General features: G+C 39.0%; 1 protein-coding gene across 2 annotated transcripts in view; it reads right to left on the bottom strand.

Moving 5' to 3' along the window:
- CFAP44 (cilia and flagella associated protein 44) overlaps positions 1–24,305 on the bottom strand; it is a 127,848-nt gene that overhangs the window by 77,186 nt on the left and 26,357 nt on the right. For both annotated transcript variants that reach the window (XM_040223868.1, XM_040223858.1), the window contains exons 10-16: positions 22,320–22,475; positions 21,551–21,598; positions 20,843–20,942; positions 20,094–20,188; positions 16,396–16,605; positions 15,677–15,787; positions 3,018–3,179 (exon numbers count right to left, since the gene is read on the bottom strand). In XM_040223868.1, the coding sequence (XP_040079802.1) occupies positions 3,018–3,179; positions 15,677–15,787; positions 16,396–16,605; positions 20,094–20,188; positions 20,843–20,942; positions 21,551–21,598; positions 22,320–22,475 (882 nt within the window). The remainder of the gene's footprint in view (positions 1–3,017; positions 3,180–15,676; positions 15,788–16,395; positions 16,606–20,093; positions 20,189–20,842; positions 20,943–21,550; positions 21,599–22,319; positions 22,476–24,305) is intronic.

Below are 24,305 nucleotides of genomic sequence, written 5' to 3'. Positions count from 1 at the left end.
TTAGATTGATTGATAATTGGTTTACAGTATTGGTTTGATTTCCTCATACATCAACATGAATTTGATCCCATTTTATAGAAATTATTTTGCCTTATTTTCCTAATAGAGAAGCTAAGTAAAAATTTTCTCACAGCTATAATTGTCAACCCATGAATTCTGTGGATTGAAATAGTCTGTAAAAGAAGGTGACTTATCTTTGGTGGCAAAGTGATTTATATCCTTAGCCTCTGCTACTGCTGCTACTACTAAGTAACTTCAGTCATGTCCGACCCTGTGCGATCGCAAGGACTGCAGCCTACCAGGCTCCTCCATCCATGGGATTTTCCAGGCAAGAGTACTGGAGTGGGGTGCCATTGCCTTCTCCGATCCTTAGCCTGTATCAGCTGGGTATTGCAAAAACCCCCTAACACTAGCATCCTGACCTCCCATCTTTCACCTTTTTATTGTTTACCCTGTAGAATTAACTTCCAAATTTATATGACCCATCATATCAATCCTCTCCTCAAAAACTGACAATATATGTGTTTCAATGCTACTCTCTCAAATCATCCCACCGTCTCCCTTCCCCACTGTGTCCAAAAGTCTGTCCTTTCAGTTCAGTTTAGTCGCTCAGTCGTGTCTGAGTCTTTGCAGCCCCATGAGCTGCAGCACGCCAGGCCTCCCTGTCCAACACCAACTCCCAGAGCCTACTCAAACTCATGTCCATTGAGTCGGTGATGCCATCCAACCATCTCAGCCTCTGTTGTCCCCTTCTCCTGCCCTCAATCTTTCCCAGCATCAGGGTCTTTTCATATGAGTCAGTTCTTCACATCAGATGGCCAAAGTATTGGAGTTTCAGCTTCAACATTAGACCTTCCAATGAACACCCAGGACTGATCTCCTTTAGGATGGACTGGTTGGATCTCCTTGCAGTCCAAGGGACTCTCAAGAGTCTTCTCCAACACCACAGTTCAAAAGCATCAATTCCTCTGTGCTCAGCTTTCCTTATAATCCAACTCTCACATCCATACATGACTAATGGAAAAACCAAAGCCTTGATTAGATGGACCTTTGTTGGCAAAGTAATGTTTCTGCTTTTAATATGCTGTTTAGGCTGGTCATAACTTTCCTTCCAAGGAGTAAGCGTCTTTTAATTTCATGGCTGCAATCACCATCTGCAGTGATTTTGGAGCCCCCAAAAATAAAGTCTGACACTGTTTCCACTGTTTCCCCATCTATTTGCCATGAAGTGATGGGACCAAATGCCATGATCTTCGTTTTCTGAATGTTGAGCTTTATGCCAACTTTTTCACTTTCCTCTTTCACTTTCATCAAGAGGCTCTTTAGTTCCTCTTCACTTTCTGCCACAAGGGTGGTGTCATCTGCATATCTGAGGTGATTGATATTTCTCCCGGCAATCTTGATTCCAGCTTGTGCTTCCTCCAGCCCAGCGTTTCTCATGATGTACTCTGCATATAAATTAAATAAGCAGGGTGACCATATACAGCCTTGATGTATTTCTTTTCCTATCTGGAACCAGTCTGTTGTTCCATGTCCAGTTCTAACTGTTGCTTCCTGGCCTGCATACAGGTTTCTCAAGAGGCAGGTCAGGTGACCTGGTATTCCTATCCCTTTCAGAATTTTCCACAGTTTATTGTGATCCACACAGTCAAAGGCTTTGGCATAGTCAATAAAGCAGAAATAGACTTTTTTCTGGAACTCTCTTGCTTTTTTGATGATCCGGTGGATGTTGGCAATTTGATCTCTGGTTCCTCTGCCTTTTCTAAAACCAGCTTGAACATCTGGAAGTTCACAGTTCATGTATTGCTGAAGCCTGGCTTGGAGAATTTTGAGCATTACTTTACTAGCGTGTGAGATGAGTGCAATTGTGTGGTAGTTTGAGCATTCTTTGGCATTGCCTTTCTTTGGGATTGGAATGAAAACTGACCTTTTCCAGTCCTGTGGCCACTGCTGAGTTTTCCAAATTTGCTGGCATATAGAGTGCAGCACTTTGACAGCATCATCTTTTAGGATTTGAAACAGCTCAACTGGAACTCCATCACCTCCACTAGCTTTGTTCATAGTGATGCTTCCTAAGGCCCACTTGACTTCACATTCCAGAATGTCTAGCTCTAAGCAAGTTATCACACCATTGTGATTAACTGGGTCATGAAGATCTTTTTTGTATAGTTCTTCTGTGTATTCTTGCCACCTCTTCTTAATATCTCCTGCTTCTGTCAGGTTCCTACCATTTCTGTCCTTTATTGAGCCCATCTTTGCATGAAATGTTCCCTTGGCATCCCTTGGTCTGTCCTTTATGTAAAATAAACAGCCTATGCCCATGTTCTGTGACAACCTAGAGAGATGGGATGGGGAGGGAAGTGGGAGGGAGGTCCTAGAGGGAGGGGACATATGTATACCTATAGCTGATGTATGGGAGAAACCATCACAATATTGTAATTATCCTCCAATTAAAAATTAAATTAAAAAATACAAAAAAAACCCCACCCTTTTAACAATTTATTCCAGTGGCCTAAGAAATAAAACATCTTGGCTAGAATTTAAGGGGTCCTTTGTGGTGGTCACAGACTCCTGTCAAACTCCTCCACAAACTGCATCCCTCTGTTTCATGGCCCAGTCTTCATTTCTTGAAAACAACAAAACTCTTGCAATTCTGCCTTCCCTCGGGATGTTCTCCCAGCTTTTATTGCCTTCCCATTTTTAACCTCTCAAAATCCTTCCCTTTCATTAAATACTAAATGTCTGCTCAATAAAGTCATCCTTGACCTCCTCTCATCCTTCCATCAGAACCAAATATTCTTTCCTCTGCATGCCCCTAAAATTCTTTTCTTTGCGCTGTGATTTTAGTATCTATTCATTACCTCCTTCTAATACAGTTAGCTACTTTCTACCAGATAAGCTCCTTATATTAAAAGTTTGTATCTTCTTCTTCATATTTTCCTAGCACTTAACACTGGCTGTTTTATGTCACAAGAAAGAAAATAATTAGAAGAGAATGCTTCAAGGATATTTCATACCAGAATCTTAGATTTGACACTTGTGAAATGGAAATATTTTAAACACATGTCTTTGATTTCATAGGAAACTACATCATGGTCCCCCTTGTCCTCCTTTATAGCTGGAAACGGAGCTTCAAGAACATAGCCATCCTCACAAATAATCAGTAAAGTACTTTCAGGCTAAAAAACAAAGATTAAACAGATCATTTACATCTAGGCAAGCTTTTAGAAACATAGTTCAAAAATATTTTAAACTATAATTTTAAAATTATAAAAACTGTAATTGCTATGTATACTAGCCATTTAAAAAGGATACTATTACCAGCAATAATCATAGTGAGGAACTAAGTCAATCTTATCAATCACTATACACATTAATACAATTATATCATTATTAATTAATAAACCAAGTGTTAAAATTAGATTTATATTTGTTTTATAGATGCCCTCTTTTCTGAGCCAAAAATTAGGTTGTGAAATATGTCAGCTGAAAGGGCAGAATATTAAAATTAGGACTTCCAAGGAAAATCTGCAGTATGTGGACAGCATATACAACCTCTGCCTCCTTTGATGAATCATTCTCTGCTTGAATTCATTTAATGTGAATGTCCCAAGATTCTTGTTCTTTCCCCTCTTTTTCTTTCTCTCCATAAACATTCCCTGAGAAATCTTGTAGCCATCATGGCTTCATTACCACTCACAAGCAATTAGACTCTGAGTTCATCTCTCTAGTCCAGACCTTTCTCCTGAGTTTCAAAATCATGTATTTAACCACATGTGGGAAATTCCCATCTTGATACTCCATAGATGCATTATTCAAAATGTTTATCCATTCAGTTATTTTATTCCATTCTTCTTTATTACGTACCTACTATGTACTCAGAATTTATTATAAAGTGCTAGAGGTAAAATTATAATAAAAATAGGAATTGTGTCTGCCATTATGGAGCTTACTTCCAATGGGAAAGCTTGTCACTTAACAAATCATGTAAATAAATGTAAATTATAATTGCAACTAGTGTTGCAGAGTTACCACAAGGAGGTTATAAAAGGTTTCCTGAGAAAAGTGGTACCTAAGTCTGGATGTGAAGGATGAGTAGAAGATTCTTTCCATAATGACTTGGGGGAGGGCTTGAGGGAATATGCTATGTAAAGAATACACCATGTGCAAATATCCTGTGGCACATATGGGCTTTTAAGAAAGTCGTGGCCTTGGTGGTATCACTAAGGTCAAGAGAACAGAAGTGAGAAGAGAGACTGGGACAGAGCCTCAGGGAAGCAACACTTAATGTCTGAATGAAGAAGGCTGAGAAGAAGTGACAAGACGTTGGAGAAGAAACTAGGAGAGCATAATGTCCCAAAAAGTCAAAGGGAGATGGTATTTCAAAGAGGAAATGAAGATCAACAAGGTCAACTGAGGCTAAGAGAGCAAGAAAGATAAGAACTAAAACCGTTAAATGGATACACTGGTATCTCTGGAAGTGTTAACCTGGTGAGATTATGAGATAACAAACTTGTAAGAGCCTGTGAAGGAAGAAGTAGGATGTAAGGAAATGCAGCTCATGGGAATAACCAACCCCCAGGAGGAAAATGGAAGGAGAAAGATGCGGCAGTGACTAGAAGAGAACATGAGGACAAGGAATTTTTTCTGAACAAGTAAGAGGGCTTGAATATATTTCAATATTGATGGAAGTAATTCATTAAACAGGTGGGGTTAAATTTATATGACAGAAAAGAGAAAACAGTGTGAAATGTTGAAAACAGTGGGAGTAGATTCCCAAGGTCACAAGGGAGAATTGGCCTCAAGCAGGAAGACACATAGCACCTCTACTGTAAGAAAAAAAAAAGGGCGGGACAGGTACCTGCAGAAGTAATAGGATTTTACATTTGGTAGTGGGAAGGTGAAGGAGTTCCTGGCATAGGCCTCCTACTTGTTCGGTGAAGTAAGTGATGCTGAGAATGAGAGTGAGTGAGCAAGTGGGAAGCTTGAAGCTTTGGGGAGAGGAGGAGTTTTTAAATGATCACTGTGGGTGAAAGAGAGTTGGTAAGAACATCACAGAATCTCTAAGCCCTACTATGAACTGTGTTGAGGCCATTTGAGTCACTAAATCATGAAGAAGCTAATCTTTCCTGTTGCATGGCTATCTCTAACTGCCCTTGGTAATCACTGTAGGCAAATATAGATAGATCAGCTGGGGACAGTCAGGGATGGGTTTTTGCTAGAAATGTATGAAAAAAAAGAGAAAGGAGCTCAAGTCATTGGAAGAGTGTTACTGAACCTTATTGATAGAAAGAATCATGACATTTAAGCCAGATATAGGAGGAACTTAAGATAAGAGTCTTAACTTAAAGACTTTCCTGGTGGCTCAAACGGTAAAGTATCTGCCTATAGCATGGGAGACCCGGATTCGATCCCTGGGTAGGGAAGATCCTCTGGAGAATGAAATGGCAACCCACTCCAGTACTCTTGCCTGGAAAATCCCATGGCCAGAAGAGCCTGGCAAGCTACAGTTCATGGGGTCGCAAAGAGTTGGACACAACTGAGTGACTTCACTTTAAGACAAGAATGGACTAATAGGTGAGAGAAAACAAATGGTGAAGGAACAAGAGGTGCCTTCAGAGAACAAGTGGAGAAGAAGTAGCCAAGTGAACAGGTTGGACATGAGAGAGGCTGAGTTCCGAATGTGAGCTATCTGAATTGTTTATTGTTCAGTCGCTCAGTTGTGTCTGACTCTTTGCAACCCCATGGACTGCAGAATGCCAGGTTTCCCTGTTCTTCACCATCTGCCAGAGCTTGCTCAAACTCATGTCCATTGTGCTGGTGATGCCATCCAACCATCTTATCTGAACAGTTGACTTTTAAAGCTGAGTTCTTGGGAGATTTTGTGGTTGAAATCATGTCCCCACAAATTCATATGCAGAATGTGACTGTATTTGGAGAAAGGGTCTATAGAGAGGCCCCTAATCTAGTAGGACCAGTGTCCTTATAAGAAGGGGAGATTAGGATACAGGGGGACAACCACGTGAGGACAGAGTGAGAGGGTGGCCATCTGCAAGCCAAGGAGAGAGGCCTCAGAAGAAGTCTAAACTGTTAGCACCTTGATCTTAAACTTCTAACCTAAACAATCATGACAGAATCAGTTTCTGCTCTTTAAGCCATACAGACTGTGGTTATTTTGTTATGGAAGCTGTAGTAAACTAATCAACAGGTGGTCACTGTGCCCAGTGGGTGGCTCTGAGTGTGTGGATAAACTGTAAAGGTCATGGGAAATGAAAAGATCAAGAGGCTGATGCGACTTGATCAACTAGGCACATGGTGTTAACATCATTCAGGACAATTGGTTACACTTTGGATGAAGAGAAAGATAACCATAGTCTTAAAATTTTAAAAGGGGGCAGATTTGACCAGGTGGTCAGAAGATAACAGCAGTATAAAAAGAGAGAAGGTGATGTAGCCAAGCTATAAGAGCCTCAAAGGAGCTGTGTGTTATGAGTCACATCAGAAAAGTAACATATATATTGCCACAAATGAAATCAAAGTTAACTTCTATACTTCTCTCCCTCACCCTGAACAGGTATAAGGAATGCTGAGAAGTTGATGTATATCCTTTCACACTTTTCTCCTCAGAACAGAATTTTTTCAAGAAAGGAAAAGGGTATTCATTTATTCTTTCAGTGAAGATATGGGAAATCCATATTCATGAAAATAAAATAACCAGATGTATTAGAAATAAAACATCAGGAAGGAGTCAACAAAATTTTAAAAATCCATCAAGATTTTAGATGTTGAAATGATCAGACATAGCCAAAAAAACATGTCTAAAGTTACAAGAGAAAATCTTAAAATATCTGCAGGAAACAGTTTTATCTATTAAAACTAACAAAACAGATATGAAAAATAATCAAATAAAACTTTAAGAACTAAAAATACAAAAGTTGAAATTATTATGGTGAAAGAAAGTGAAGTCGCTCAGTCATGTCCGACTCTTTGCAACCCCATGGACTGTAGCCTACCAGGCTCCTCTGTCCATGGGATTTTCCAGGCAATAGTACTGGAATGGATTGCCATTTCCTTCTCCAGGGGATCTTCCTGACCCAGGGATTGAACCCAGGTCTCCCACATTGTAGACAGAAGCTTTACCGTCTGAGCCACCAGGGTGACTTTAATACTGATAACTGAAGAGATAACTAGTCAGTAGAAAACAGATGAGAAAAAATCTATAAAATACGACTTAGTTTTTTTTAAGTTAGAAGATATAGAAGATAGGGCAAGACATTTAGAGAATAAGATTAAGAAATTCTAACACACTTGATCACATCTGAAAGGGAAAAAAACAAAAGCAATTATTTCAAGACAAATTGATTCCATTTTCCCCCCAGAATTGATACAAGTTACAAACCCATGGATTCAAGTACCTATATACATCAAAACAAAATTGCAGAACACTAAAAACAGAAGAGTTGACTCACTGGAAAAGACTCTGATGCTAGGAGGGATTGGGGGCAGGAGGAGAAGGGGATGACAGAGGATGAGATGGCTGGATGGCAGCACCGACTCGACGGACATGAGTCTGAGTGAACTCCGGGAGATAGTGATGGACAGGGAGGCCTGGTGAGCTGCGATTCATGGGGTCACAAAGACATGACTGAGCGACTGAACTGAACTGAACTGAAAAACAGAACATCCTAAACACTGCCTGAAAAGGACAAATTACTTTCAAAAGAGTGACAATCACACCAACAGGTAGTAGAAGTAATTGAAGTTAGAAAGCACTGGAATGGCATCTTGAGTGAGCTGAAAGAAAATTACTGCCATCTAGAATTCTATGCCAACAAAAATATCCTTTAATACTATAAGAAAAATTTCCAGAAAAAGTTAGAGAGCTTGCAAATAGCAGACCTGCAAATAAGAGGAAAAATTCCCAAATGCAAGAAGAAATAAATAGCAAAGAAAGTGGTCAATATGTGGGTGATTCTTAGTAATGGTTAATTGAATATATCTTGTGAGATTAAAAAAATACAAGTCTTAAAAACCATATCCTTCTACAACTAGTGCTGGGGATGTGGATTGGTGCAGCCAGTTTGGAGAATAATATAGGTATTCCTTAAAAAAATAAAAATAGAGTTACTGTATGATCCAGTAATTCCACACCTGTGCATATATCTGGAGAAAATTCCAATTCAAAAAGATATATGCACCCTAATACTCATAGCAGCACTATTTACAATAGCCAAGACATGGAAGCAACCTAACTGTCCATCAACATAGGGATGGATAAAGATGATGTGATATACTTGCAATGGAATATTACTCAGCCATTAAAAAGAATGAAATAATGCCATTTGCAGCAACATAGATGGATCTAGGGAGAAGGCAATGGCACCCCACTCCAGTACTCTTGCCTGGAAAATCCCATGGGTGGAGGAGCCTGGTAGGCTGCAGTCCATGGGGTCTCGAAGAGTCGGACACGACTGAGCGACTTCACTTTCACTTTTCACTTTCATGCATTGGAGAAGGAAATGGCAACCCACTCCAGTGTTCTTGCCTGGAGAATCCCAGGGACGGGGGAGCCTGGTGGGCTGCTGTCTATGGGGTCGCACAGAGTCGGGCATGACTGAAGCGACTTAGCAGCAGTAGGTGTATCTAGAGATCGCCATCATAAGTGAAGTAAGTCAGACAAATATCATATGATATTGCTTATATGCAGAATCTAAAAAAAATTCTACAAAGGAACTAATGTACAAATCAGAAACAGACTCACAGACATAGAAAACAAATTTATGGTTACCAAAGGGGGAAGGAGGAGATAAATCAGGAGTTTAGGATTACCAGATACAAACTACTATGTATAAAATAGATAAACAAGGTCCTACTGTTATGGCCCCACCAAATATATTATCTTGCAGTAAACTATAATGGAAAAGAATCTGAAAAAAATAACTGAATCACTGTGCTGTACACTAGAAACTCATGTTGTAAATCACTACAATTGTAAAAAAATTTATACATATATATGTATATATCTTAAAAGATTATTTTTAAAATACACAGCAATAGAATATCATTCCAGAAGGAAGGCAGAGGGAAGATTTCTAAGGTGTTTGCATTGTCTTGGGTAAAGAATTAACATTAAACTTTCACAAGTTACGGACATATATTAAAATGTAAAGTATCTGTTAAAAGAATAGAAATAACTGTATAACTTCCAAACAAGCAAAAGAAAAAATAGGATCATTATTTAAGGAAAAACAATCCAAAATAAGACAAATAAGAAAAGAAAAAGAAAATAAGGGTTAAAAAGTACAAAATAAGGTGGTAGATTTGATCCAAATTATAACTTTATATAATTAATAGAAATTATACAATTATATGTAAATTATATAATTTCTATTATATAATTATATTACTTATAAATTAATTAAGTGCTTCAGCTAAAAGGCAAAGATGATCAGATTGGATATTTTTAAAATCCAGCTGTTCACAAAAAGACACACATAAAACAAATAATAGAGATGAAAAATTCACTTCATAATAAAAGGTTTAATTTATCAGAAAATTGCTGAGTTAAATTTGTAGGTACCTAATAGGCTTCCCTGTTGGCTCAGATGGTGAAGAATCTGCCTGCAATGCCTAAGACCCAGGTTCAATCCCTGGGTTGGAAAGATCCCGTGGAGAAAGGAATGACAACCCAGTCCAGTATTCTTGCCTGGAGAATTCCATGGACAGAGGAGCCTGGCGGGCTACAGTCCATGGAGTTGAAAGGAGTCAGACAGGACTGAGCAACTAACAATTTTTCACTTTCACTTTCACTTTCACTAATATCATGACTTCAAAATATATAAATCAAACAATGACAGGACCACGAGGGAAAAAAATAAAGATTTTTTTAAAGTCTCTCAGTAACCAGCAAATAGAAAAATCAGTGATATAGATAATTTAACTATATAATTAAAATTCTGAGCTAATAGACATAAGCAGAAACTGCATAGAAATTTTAGAACAGGCTACAAACAGTATCACATGAAGAATATTTATAAAACACATGAAGAATATTTACAAGTTGCCTCAATTTCAAAAGATTAAAATAATAGAGCTAAAGTAAAATGCAATTAAACTCAGATGGCAAAGAATCTGCCTGCAATATTGGAGACCCAGGTTCGATCCCTGGGTCAGAAAGATCCCCTGGAGAAGGGAGTGGCTACCTACTCCAGTATTCTTGCTTGGAGAAGTCTATGGACAAAGGAGCCTGGTAGGTTACAGTCCATAGGGTTGTAAAGAGTGAGACATGACTGAGCGACTAACACTTCGTTCACTTCATCAGTAATTTAAAGGTAAAAATTCCATGTGTTTAGAAATTAAGAGCAAGCTCCAGAAGTTGGTGATGGACAGGGAAACCTGGTGTGCTGCAGCCCATGGGGTCTCAAAGAGTTGGACACAACTGAGCAAGTGGACTGACTGCCTAAATGTACCCTGAAGGATGAATGGAGAAAGAAAAGAAAATATTACATTATGATTATATAACACAATGGAATATTACTCAGCCATAAAAGAATGAAATCTTGTAATCTGCAACAATATGGATAGACCTTGAAGGTGTTATGTTAAGTTAAATAAGTCAGAAAAAAAGATAAATATACTATGATTTCACTTGTATGTGGAATCTTAAGAGAAAAAAAAAAAACAAAACATAGATGCAAAAAACAGACTGGTCATTGCCAAAGTAGCTTGGGGATGGGTAAAGCAAAGGGTTAAAAAGGTACAAATTTCCAATTATAAATTAAGTCATGGGAATGTAATGTTCAGCATGATGACTACAGTCAATAATACTATATTGCTGACTTGAATGTTTCTTAGAGAATAGATCTCAAAAGTTCTCATGTACAGTGACAGATGTTAACTATACTTATTGTGACAATCAGTATGTGGCAAATCATATGAGTATCAAATCATGTTGTTTATTTAAAACTAATTTATGTCAATTATACTTTAAAAAGGAGAAGGCAACGGCAACCCATTCCAGTGTATCTTGCCTGGAAAATTCCATGGACGGAGGAGCCTGGTAGGCTGCAATCCATGGGGTCGCAAAGAGTCGGATATGACTGAGCAACTTCACTTTCACTTTTCACTTTCATGCATTGGAGAAGGAAATGGCAACCCACTCCAGTGTTCTTTCCTGGAGAATCCCAGGGACAGAGGAGCCTGGTGGGCTGCCGTCTATGGGGTCGCACAGAGTCAGACACGACTGAAGCGACTTAGCAGCAGCAGCAGCAGCAGCAGCATACTTTAAAAATTTTTAAAGAACTATGATTTCCCAGGTGGCACAGAGGTAAAGAATTCGACTGCCAATACAGGAGACTCAAGACATACAGGTTCCCTCCCTGGGCCAAGAAGACCCTCTGGATCAGGAAATGTCAACCCACTCCAGTATTCTTGCCTGGGAAATATCATGAACAGAGGAGCCTGGCAGGTTCAGTCTATGGGGTCACAAAGAGTCGGACATGACTGAACACACACACACACAATTATTAAAGTCATTGAATTAATTTTAAAAAAATCACCTCAGATGCTATGTTCTGATGAATACATTACCAAGTCTGCCAAAAATTTTAAATTCTAATTTAAACTCTTGAATAGAATAGAAAAAGAGGGATACTTTACAATTCATCTTAGGAGATTAAAATTTTTTAATAACAGAACTGAGGAATTATGAAGAAAGAAATTAGCCAAACCTTATTTATAAACAGATGAAAACCCCTATATTAGCTATATATTAGCTAACAATTCAATAACATGAAAAGTTTGCTAAACTAGCTAAAGACATCACAGAGAAATCAGTATAACTATAGTTCTGAAGCCAAGATTGCAGGAAAAGGGAAGCTAGTTGAGGTGAGGTGAACATTCTTTGCACTTTTTCTTCTCAGGGCATTGGCCAACTTACAGAATGGGACCTAGAAGCCAAACAGAATGCAGTGTTCTAGAGCTTTAGGCATTCTCTCAGACAAAAAGAACAGATGCTTTCAAACTGTGGTGCTGGAGAAGACTCTTGAGAGTTCCTTGGAGTGCACAGAGATCAAATCAGTCAATCCTAAAGGAAATCAACCCTGAATATTCATTGGAAGGACTGAAGCTGAAGCTCCAATACTTTGGCCACCTGATGCGAAGAGCTGACTCATTGGAAAAGACCCTGATGCTGGAAAGATTGAGGGCAGGAAGAGAAGGGGACGACAGAGGATGAGATAGTTGGATGGCATCACTGACTCAATGGACTTGAGCTAGAGCAAGATCCGGGAGATGGTGAAGGATACAGGGAGACCTGGTATGTTGCAGTCCATGGGGTCACAAAGAGTCGGGCACAACTGAATGACTGGAAAAAAAAAAAAAAACAGACATAAACAGACACAAGTTGAAATTCAAAGCAACCAACAAGAAAGTTAGAACTTGAGGGCACAGGATACCAGAGAAAAAGGAAATGCAGAAATGTGAGCCTGACATTCTGCTGGGCATTTGCCTTTAAAACATTTACATGACCCTAAAGCTGCATGGGAACAGGAGTTGCTCATTTCATCCAAAAAGTCACATTATTGTTTACTTAGTTTCATTTTTGAATGATACTAACACTGGGCATAAAGTTGTGGGGTGGTAGTTATCTTTTTTTTTAGCAGTTTATAGTTCTATATCTATTGAAGAAATTCATTACTAAAAATCCTCCTACAAACAACAATTCAGGTCCAGAGAATATAAAAGACTTTTTTTTTTTTTTTTTTTCAAAAATAAGGCCAGTAATACCTCAATTTCAAAGCTGGTAAGGACATTACAAAAGGGGGGTATTATCACTGTTACGTATGTACATATAAAAATCCTTATTAGAATATTAGTAAATTAGTTAGCATTAGTCACTCAGTCATGTTTGACTCTTTGAGACTCCATGGATTGTATCCCATCAGGTTCCTCTGTTCATGGAATTCTCCAGGCAAGAATACTGGAGTGGGTAGCCATTCCTTTCTCCAAGGGATCTTGCTGACCCAGGGATCAAATCCAGTCCTCCTGCATTGCAGGTAGATTCTTTACCATCTGAGCCACCAGGAAAGCCCCCATTAGTAAATTATGTGTGTATGTTAAAAAATAGTGAGTTGATGTGTGTCAGGATAAGAGGGAGGTCATTTTATGCAGAGAAGATCAAGTTCAAAGCTTAATGGATGAAACAGAGAGAAGCAAAGAGGACACGGAAGAGACAGATTTAACAGATATTTAAGATGCATAACGAACAGCAGGGCTTGGTGAAGCAGGGTGGTCAGAGGTCAGGAAGAGCTGGCTCAAAGATTTCCTGGTTTAGGAAACAGGAAAAATAGTGCTCTCAGGAAACGCAGGAGAGAGAAAAAAAAAAAAAAACATTTAGAGAAACTCCAATGAATTTTATTTAGAAACCTCAAAATTATCCCCAGAAATTCAAAAGATCATCAAGTTCTGTCAATTCTACCTAGCTTTTATCCACACCTTGGTGTCATCTTCTCTGGAACACAGCTGCCCAATAGATCTACCTGCCTCACATCTGGCTCCCTTATAACTTCACCCTTGTAACTACTGCCTAAGTGATCACAGTAGTGACAACTGCAGGTAGAATGATTATTTGAATGATGTACTCTTACTGGAAAAGAAAATAATGGACAGAAGCTTAATGCATTCAGGAAGGTTACAGGACTGACCATTGAGCTGGTAGGGGCAAACAGCTATTGCTACTTGGACAACTGAAGTGTGCAGCTACAAATGGTAATTTATTTTTTCTCCCACTTTCATTGTAATATAATTGACATAACATTGTATAAGTTTAAGATGAACAACATGATGATTTGATACATGTATATATTGTGAGATGAGAGTAATTTACTTTTACGTTAGTAACTCCCAAACAATGTTAGAAATACAAGTGCTAACTGGTACCACTGCCTGAAATGTCTTTTTATCTGTTTTGGTGGAGGGAGTTCAGTTCAGTTGCTCAGTCGTGTCCAACTCTTTGGGACCCCATGAACCACAGCATGCCAGGCCTCCCTGTCCATCACCAACTCCCGGAGTTTACCCAAACTCACGTCCATTGAGTCAGTGATGCCATCCAACCATCTCATCCTGGTGGAGGGAGAGAGGGGTCTTTTCTGCTTACTTCTTTAAAATGTCTTATTTTGAAATATTAATTCATAGGAAGTTACTAAGATAGTTCAAAGAGGTATCATGTACCCTTTGCCCAGTTTCTCCCACTGGTTACCTCTTATGCCCCAATATCAAAAGCAGGAAATCAGCATTAATATAGAATGTGTGTATAGTTCCATGTCATTTTATCACATATGCAGATTCAAGTAATCATCCATAGCAAGCAAAATACAAACTACTCCACCACCAAAAAGATCTCCTTTAAGCTGTCCCCTTATAGAGTCAAACCCACCCCTTCCCCACCCATCATTCCTAACTCCTGTGAAATGTTGGGCTGCTTTTTTTTTGTAACTTTGATATCGAGATAAATGACTGAAGGATGCACAAATATGTTGTGATATAACTGCTCAAGCTTGAACACAGAGCATCTTCTGCAGCTCTCATTCCCTTCACCTATACCACTTGCACTCACCTCCTCTCTGACTCACATTCTGCCAATTCCTTAAGATTAAGATAGAATAATATAACATAACATGTTAACTTCTCCCTTTCTTGATATTCCCCTGCTCTATATTCATAGACCTGTCACATGCCAGTTAAAGTCGCTCCAGTCGTGTCCGACTCTGCAACACCATCGTCTGTAGCCTGCCAGGCTCCTCTATCCATGGGATTCTCCAAGCAAGAATACTGGAGTGGGTTGCCATGCCCTTCTCCAGGGGATCTTTCTGACCCAGGAACTGAACCTGTGTCTCCCTGGGGCTCCTGCATTGAAGGCAGATTCTTTACTGTTGAGCCACCAGAAAAGCCCCATATTCCTAGTACATACTATCTATACCACTGATATATTTTAGTCACCCATTCCCTTGTGAAACCTTAAATAATTCTATCACAGAACAATATAACTTCTTAAAATAGATTACAGATGCTATCCTCAAAATTCTGATAGTACTTCTATGTAGTTCATTGGTATTATTATTATGCTAGGACCTTAGTACAGTACCTGGCTTAGACAATCAACATTCAGGTGACTGAATTATCCTATGCTCAAAATTAGGGAAATTAGAGGCATTTAATAAGATTAATAATCAATGCTGAATCACCATTGTCTGTTAGGAAACAGGCAATGAAAGTTAGAAAAGAAAATGGAGGTGAAATTCAGGCAGAGGAGCAGGAAAGCGATAAAGATGAGGACAAATACATTCAGACCTTAGAAATGAACTTAATGTCAGAAGAACTGCCAGACCCAAGTCAACACATTCTGACGTGTTGTGTTTCATGATAAAGTCTCTGTTGTTGAAGCAAAGTCTGATATAATAGACTGATTAGATTATGGAAGAGAGAGGAGGCAGTGGGGGTATGGAGGGTGGTGGCTTGGAGCTCCTGAGTGATGTTTCACTAGTCAAGCTGAACAGCTTCCTTGGCCCCTCGCTGCAGGACCCAAGAGCAGAGCTAGTAATTCCACCCACTATTTTCTAACAGATCACTTCACTATGTAGTAATTGAGATTTAAACATGAAGACAAACAACTGCTTACATGAGAGCTTGAAGACCATGTTAACTGGCAAACAGGTCCAGGAGTAGTAATATAACCAATAGGCTTATAGTCTCTTTCCACTTCGAAAAAGAAGACAGTTTTATCTTTACTCTAAGAAAAAGAGAGATATCCAAATATATATTATTATGAAATCTATTCCAGAGAGTATAAAGAAATATTTAACAGCTATATTACACCCACTATATACTTATACCTATAATGATCATAGATCCCAGATTATTCTAGGAACATTCTTATTTCAAATATTTGCTTCATTTTCCCTGCGAGAATGTTTGACAGACCTGTCACATGTTTTCTTTTGTTTCTAAAAAAACAAAAATGATCACCATACCTGTGTATAAATTAATTCACAAAAAATTCCACAACGCATATGCTCACCTAGTTATGCAAAATGAATTTACATGGTTATTCTCTTCATTTAAAACACTGACCATACATAAAGCATGCTGCATTATTCCCAGTTGAGAATTTCTGTTCATTTAAAATAAGCATTACAACTCAATTTGTAAGAATATTCTTAATATTTTATAGTCAGACACAGACTATACTGAAAGAATGTGAATACAAAGAAAACAAGAAATAGATATATGTTCTTGGAAAGAAATATAAGGAAAGAAGACATCATTAAGTAGGAAGACTAATAAGGCAAGGTTAACCACAAAAATTCAATAGGAAACAAAAGGAAATCTACTCCTTACCCCTGTGGCTAGAACTTCTCCATCACGATCATAAGCTAAAGCAGTGACAGCAGCAGTATGAGGTTTGAAAACCTGTTTCAAACGAACATCTGCATCCGAAACTTTCTTCCGTCCCACAAAAACCGTGAGCCCTTTTGGATCATAAAGTTCAAGAATTCGAACAACGCCATCTGCAAATCCTGCAGTAATCTGTGCTCCACCATAGCTTATCTTGGACAAAAAAAGAAATGCAAGGTTTTCAAAATTAGTTAATTAAGAGAGCTTCACTGCATTATGGGCTTTCCTGGTAGCTCAGATGGTAAAGAATCTGCCTGCAGTGAAGGAGACCCAGGTTCAATCCCTGGGTCAGGAAGATCCCCCAGAGAAGGAAATGGCAACCACTCCAGTATTCTTGCCTGGAAAATGCCATGAACAGAGGAACCTGGCGGGCTATAGTCCATGGGATCACAAAGAGTCAGACATGACTGAGCAAATTACAGATATTTCTGTATTTTATTTAGACTTAAGTAATTTAACTAAATAATTGGGCTTCCCTAGTAGCTCAGTTGGTAAAGAATCTGCCTGCAATGCAGGAGACCAGAGTTCGATCCCTGGGTCAGGAAGATCTCCCTGGAGAAGGAAATGGCAACCTACTTCAGTACTCTTGCCTGGAGAATTTTCTGTATTTTATTTAGACTACAGTAACTTAACTAAATAATGAACTAAAATAAGGGCCCATCGATAATTCCTTATACTGCTATGGTAAACTCCATCTCTTCTACGACAGTCTATTATCACTGTTGACCATGAGACAGGTAAACAAGGACAATTTATCTACTATGTGCCAGAGACCCAGCAGCAGCAACCCAAGAGTAAGCATAAACAGTCTCAACCCATTTCCACAAATCAATGGTTGAGTGGGAGGACATATTGTTGTTGTTCAGTCACTAAGTCATGTCCTACTCTTTGTGACCCCATGGATTGTAGCACACCAGGCTCCTCTGTCCTCCACTATCTCCTGAAGTTTCCTCAAATCCATGTCCACTGAGTTGGTGACGTTATCTATTCATCCTCTGTCATCCCCTTCTCCTTTTGACTTCAATCTTCCCGAGCATCAGGATCTTTTCCAATGAGTCAGCTCTTCACATCAGGTGGCCAAAGTATTGGAGCTTCATTAATCAACCACACAAAGGAATGTGGAATTATAAACTTAAATAACTGCTAAAGGAAAGAAACATTCTCTGAGAATGTATAGCAAAGAAAGCTGACCTAGACTCAGAGCTTCCTTAAGGAAGATACGGTGAAGCTGAGAACAGAGGGATGCCCAGGAGTTCAGTTCAGTTCAGTCGCTCAGTCGTGTCCAGCTTTTTGCGACCCCATGAATCGCAGCACACCAGGCCTCGCTGTCCATCACCAACTCCCGGAGTTCACTCAGACTCACGTCCATCGAGTCAGTGATGCCATCCAGCCATCTCATCCTCTGGCGTCCCCTTCTCCTCCTGCCCTCAATCCTTCCCAGCATCAGAGTCTTTTCTAATGAGTCAACTCTTCGCATGAGGTGGCCAAAGTACTGGACTTTCAGCTTTAGCATCAATCCTTCCAAAGAAATCCCAGGGCTGATCTCCTTCAGAATGGATTGGTTGGATCTCCTTGCAGTCCAAGGGACTCTCAAGAGTCTTCTCCAACACCACAGTTCAAAAGCATCAATTCTTCAGCTCTCAGCCTTCTTCACAGTCCAACTCTCACATCCATACATGACCACTAGAAAAACCATAGCCTTGACTAGATGGACATTTGTTGGCAAAGTAATGTCTCTGCTTTTGAATATGCTATCTAGGTTGGTCATAACTTTTCTTCCAAGGAGTAAGCGTCTTTTAATTTCATGGCTGCAGTCACCATCTGCAGTGATTTTGGAGCCCCCAAAAATAAAGTCTGACACTGTTTCCACTGTTCCCCATCTATTTCCCATAAAGTGATGGGACCAGATGCCATGATCTTCATTTTCTGAATGTTGAGCTTCAAGCCAACTTTTTCACTCTCCTCTTTCACTTTCATCAAGAGGCTTTTTAGTTCCTCTTCACTTTCTGCCATGAGGGTGGTGTCATCTGCATATCTGAGGTTATTGATATTTCTCCCGGCAATCTTGATTCCAGCTTGTGTTTCTCCCAGTCCAGCGTTTCTCATGATGTACTCTGCATATAAGTTAAATAAGCAGGGTGACAATATACAGCCTTGACGTACTCCTTTTCCTATTTGGAACCAGTCTATTGTTCCATGTCCAGTTCTAACTGTTGCTTCCTGACCTGCATATAGGTTTCTCAAGAGGCAGGTCAGGTGGTTTGGTATTCCCATCTCTTTCAGAATTTTCCACAGTTTATTGTGATCCACAGAGTCAAAGGCTTTGGCATAGTTAATAAAGCAGAAATAGATGTTAATCTGGAACTCTCTTCCTTTTTCCACAATACTCCATGGTTCCTACTTAGTCTAGCCTCATCATTGTTCTGCTTCTATTTCCTGCCCTGAGTTCTCCTTCTGATCTTGATCCCATCATGAAAGTCCCCTCCATTCCAGCCACCTCTACATTTACTTTGGGCCTGGAACATTTTCTCTTTGATTTCAACTCAAAGGATTAAGGATAAACCATTCCCTAAATATTCCCATGACATTTTATAAAAACATGGCTGCAAATTCTTTGATATATCTCCCATAGAAAGATAGTTGAACTTCCTCTCTCTGTGAATCTGTGTGGTGCTTGTGGCTGTTTCATCCCCTAACTGAGTATAGTACAAGTGATAATATGCGACTCCTAAGGCCAGGTCATGAAATGACAGCAGCTTCTGCCTTCTTTGTTGGAACATAAGATCTTGGAGCCCTGAGCCACCATGAAGAAGTTTGACTGCCCTGAGGCCACCATGCTGTGATAATGACCTCTCTGTTTGGCACGGGCTTCAGGTAAGCACTCCTATTAGCATCACAGCTTAACCCAGCCTTCAACCCAGGTGCCAGACTTGGGACAAAGAAGCCTTTAGATGACTCCAGGCCCCAGCCATTCAAGTCTCCCCAACTGAAGCCATGATACTGTGAAGAAGAGATAAACCATCCCTGCTGTCACCTGTCTGAATTCCCAAACTGGAGTATGTGAGCAAAAAAATGATTGCTTTTTTTATGCCACTACATTTGGAGTGGTTTACTACACAGCAACAGACAACTAGAACAAAGGTCTAATTTTTTCCCATTATTTAACATATCACATAAGTTTACTTATTTTGTTTATTGTCTGTCCTTCCCACCATCTCCCATGGGGGTGTAACATTCTCCCATTGCGGTAAAGGTTCATGCTGGCAAGTATTCTTGTCTTTTTGTTCACTGCTATATTCCCAGAATCTAGAAATAGGCCCAGCACATTGTAGACATTCTAGAAGTACATAAAATGAACCAGAGTCAAACAGAAGATAGATACACAAAGTTCTATCAGGTAATTACTTTTTAACACAAAATTATTTCTAAACTTTAGGTGGCATAAGGATAGACTTTTCATTAAAAACACAATAGCAAAGTCATGATATGATTTCTATCATATTCTGAATGGACAAACTAAGTTCGAATTTTTATTCTGCTCTAAAATCCAGAGTCATAAAATATCTATATTTCTAAGAAATAGCACTGATATGTCATATTTACAAATAGATTTTTAGTAAAATTCATTATAATAAGCTTACCAGCCGTGGTACCCAAGCAAGGGCAGTACCTCCTTGCTTGAATTTCATCTGAAGCAAAGGAGTTTTGCCAGCAAAGTCATAGAATCTAATAGAGCCTATAGAAAGACAGTTTTAAAGAAACGAGTTATATATATAGTATATATACATATATGTAACAGCTCTAATTACCATGGTTCACTTTATATCTAAGCACTATAACAAGAAATGTCATAGAAAATCAACTGACGTAGTCTTTCTTTACATTAGTTAAAATTTTACATGTATACCCTCAGTCAGGTAATTTATAAACATGAATACATGCTACGCCATTTTATAAAAGGAACTTGAACATCTATGGATTTTGGTATCAGTGGAGTCCTGGCACCAACCCCCCCCACCACCACAGATACTGAGAGGCAACTATACTAAAGAGAGCAACTGCTGACTGACTAGTGAGTCAGTTTCACCTTTCACAGTCCAGATAGATTTACCGTAAGTCAAGAAGAAAGGAAGGACATGGAAAGAAAAGGAAAAGCACTCCTGTGGAGAATACCAAGATGAATGGTATTTTCATGAGTAATTTATTGATACATCTTTCATGTCTCACAATAACCAAGGCTGCTATATTCTGGGCCCTTCCTCTGCAAAAACTTACCTCATTAGTATCAGGAGGCTTCCCTTTTGGAAAAATTCTCAAATGCTTTAATCAAACACATTTTAAAATGTACTGGAAGTAAAACACAAAAGGCCAGATATGAGTTCTTACTTACAGTCCAAGCCAGTAGTGGCCATGAGGTAAGTGACAGGAGAGACGGCCAAAGCTTCAATGGCTCCAGAATGGAAGGAGAACAGGCATTCTGGGTCTTGGGTCTGATAACAGAGAGATTCTATTAGAGTTCAAAGTCAGGTTAACATAGAATTAAAGCCAAGTTAAAGAAATGCAAATAGAACTCTGTATCATGGATGACTTCATCTGAATAGAAATAAGAAAAGGCATTATAAGATAGCAAGAACGCTGAAGTTCAGAATTAGGAGAAAGAGAAGACTGGCTTTACACTTGATAGCTGTGTGATTTGGTACAAGTAACTTCAAATGCCAGTTTCTATTTCCTCATCAGTAAAATGAGATGATGGCAACTGCCTCCCTACAAAACTGAGCAATTGAGAAGATTATTTGAGATAATATATGTTAAAATGTCAAATGTTTATGAAAACTATAAAGCACTATAAAATGTTAGGCATTGTCATTGCCACTTTTCCTGTAAATTTCTTAATGAGATAGAATCTTTTTCATATAAAATTTTTTATGCAAAATCATAACAAGAGAAAGACAGAGAATATAAATTCTTTGGATATGTTGAGCAAGTTTTTGATGGGAACAGTGATCAAATATGGAGAAAGATAAAGTATCTTTTAAAGAAGAATAACGACCATTTTACTATGAGAGTTTGAAACAAACGAGAAAAACAGGCAACTTACAATGTTTGAAAAGCTAAGGTCAAGCTTCCATATGGCTCCATTGGAATCCTAAAAAATTAAATACTCAATAATATATTGTTCACCATTTTGAAATTTTATCAAATTAAAGGATTTTCTTTTTATGATTTAAAGGACCAACAATACCAACACTTACATATATTTTAAAGTGTGACTGAAATTTAATAATAGCAACCACATAATAAAGCAATCTCATAAACCTTGTAGTCAGTTTAACATAGTAAAAATGCTAATTGGTTTTCTGTGTGTAAAATATAGGTCAATTAAATATTAGGCTTCCCTGATAGCTCAGTTGGTAAAGAATCAACCTGCAGTGCAGGAGACTCCAGTTTGATTCCTGGCTTGGGAGATCCACTAGAGAAGGGATAGGCTACCCACTCCAGTATTGTAGGGTTTCGCTTGTGGCTCAGCTGGTAAAGAATCCACCTGCAATGTGGGAGACCTGGGTTCAATACCTCGGTTGGGAAGATCCCCTGGAGAAGGGAAAGGCTATCCACTCCAGTATTCTGGCCTGGAGGATTCCATGGACTGTATACCCCATGGGGTTGCAAAGAGTCAGACACAACTAAGTGACTTTAACTTCACTTCACTTCACTTCACTTCTAAATATCAGAATTCAGGGAACTGTTCATTAAACTATCAATAGCAGTCTTGATAGTTCTGTGGATTTACAGTGACAGTAAACTATAATACTATGTTAATTTTATGTCCAGATAACTTTAAAGAGCAAAGAGAAAACGGTGTATCTTACCTGAGCCAACCAAAAGTTATTTCCAACTTCATTCATTTTTATCATAGAGAAGAGTTTGACATTCTTATCTACTTTAAGTTCATTAATGGGTTCAATCTCTAGTAATCCAGTCTCATCTATAACATCAGCAGTGTCTATAGTCTCAAAATCCCATATCTTAAAAAATAAGAAAATACCTTAATGAATTAGCAGTTTCTGAATATGTATTTTCTAAGTCAGAATGGATATATATTTTCTATGCCAGGAAAGACCCCATTTTTTTCAAGTCATTTCTTATTTCATGAAAATTAATGATGAGTAGATATAATTAAAACACCAGACAAAACCTAACCTCTGAGACTGTACTCTGAGAAATAATGAATTATCATAATTTCCTCTTATTTATGGAGATTGGTGAGAAAAAGTCCATTCTGAATAAGAATTCTAGTTTGCCCAAAGTAAACTTTATTTCAAAGTTTCTATTAGGTCTTTCTGCATATAAAGTGGCTGTAAGGAATAAATGGTTCAGTCATTCACTGAGACATTATGACAAGCCTTGTATTATATTAGACCTGTGGGACCCTAGAAAGGAGACATAGATCTTCTTGCTGAATGATTCAAGCACAATCTTCATTAAGCAGGGGTTGGGGGTGGGAAAGATATAGGTAAATATCTTCATGAGATAATGTTTCTCTTCCTTATCATGGATTTAAACTATACTCTTCAGGTAATGACTGTTGTTCTTAGGATAGGGGACCAAAAGAACACTGGGGAAGGAGGAGGCAGCACAGTTTTTAATATGGTAGGGAGACTCGGAGGGACTTTCTCTGGGAAATGCCAAAGCCCAGGCTGGATGGTTCCGCAGACACATCCTGCTACATCATCCTAGACTCAGCAACTCAGACTTGGGAAGGACTGGTGTTGTCCCATTGAGTACCCTCGTGGAGGAGAGTCCCATATCCTAGGGTCGGACTAACTCCTGGGAGTTGGAGTGGATTTTTCCTAAAGGGCGAGAGGTAGAGATTTACAATATAAAAGACTAAAGAGTTGACGGTGGGCTTTGCAAAGGGGAAGCAAGCTTAGAAATTAGTGATGGCCATGAAGGAATCCTCTGTGAAGTATCCAACTTCTCTTCAAGTTTTCCTCCACTTGGTATCTTGATGTATTTGGGGGTGACATATGCTTTGGAAGGATAGTGAATGTATTGTATAACATCATAAAGGACATAAAAGATTCTCAGAGAAATGAGCATAACAGAACAAAATTAAACTTAACGGAGGTTCAAAGAGCCAACGGTAAGAGGACAAACTGTGGAAGACATGGCTCTAATATATTGTCTGAGCCATAAGTAAGCTCAAGTAAGTGTCAGAGTAAGCTCAGATGGTTGAAAAAATAAAATGGTCTTACTCCTGATAATACCACTTCCTAAGGTCCATCTAGTCAAGGCTATGGTTTTTCCAGTAGTCATGTATGGATGTGAGAGTTGGACTGTGAAGAAGGCTGAGAGCTGAAGAATTGATGCTTTTGAGCTGTGGTGTTGGAGAAGACTCTTGAGAGTCCCTTGGACTGCAAGGAGATCCAACCAGTCCATTCTGAAGGAGATCAGCCCTGGGATTTCTTTGGAAGGAATGATGCTAAAGCTGAAACTCCAGTACTTTGGCCACCTCATGCAAAGAGATGACTCATTGGAAAAGACTGATGCTGGGAGGGATTGGGGGCAGGAGGAGAAGGGGACGACAGAGGATGAGATGGCTGGATGGCATCATGGACTTGATGGACCTGAGTTTGAGTGAACTCTGGGAGTTGGTGATGGACAGGGAGGCCTGGCGTGCTGCGATTCATGGGGTCACAGTCAGACACGACTGAGCGACTGAACTGAACTGAAAGAACGTCCTGAGAATACTACCTTAAGAATAACTTCTTATGAAAGGCCCCAGAAGAAACACATACTGAGGGGACCACAAAGTAAACCAGAAGACTGTAGGTTGGCCAGCAACAGCAGGGTAA

Source organism: Oryx dammah, unplaced genomic scaffold, assembly GCF_014754425.2.
Source record: "Oryx dammah isolate SB20612 unplaced genomic scaffold, SCBI_Odam_1.1 HiC_scaffold_2, whole genome shotgun sequence".
Classification (NCBI taxonomy): domain Eukaryota; kingdom Metazoa; phylum Chordata; class Mammalia; order Artiodactyla; family Bovidae; genus Oryx; species Oryx dammah.
The sequence above is the reverse complement of the archived record's forward strand: the minus strand, read 5'-3'. Positions and strand labels throughout refer to the sequence as shown.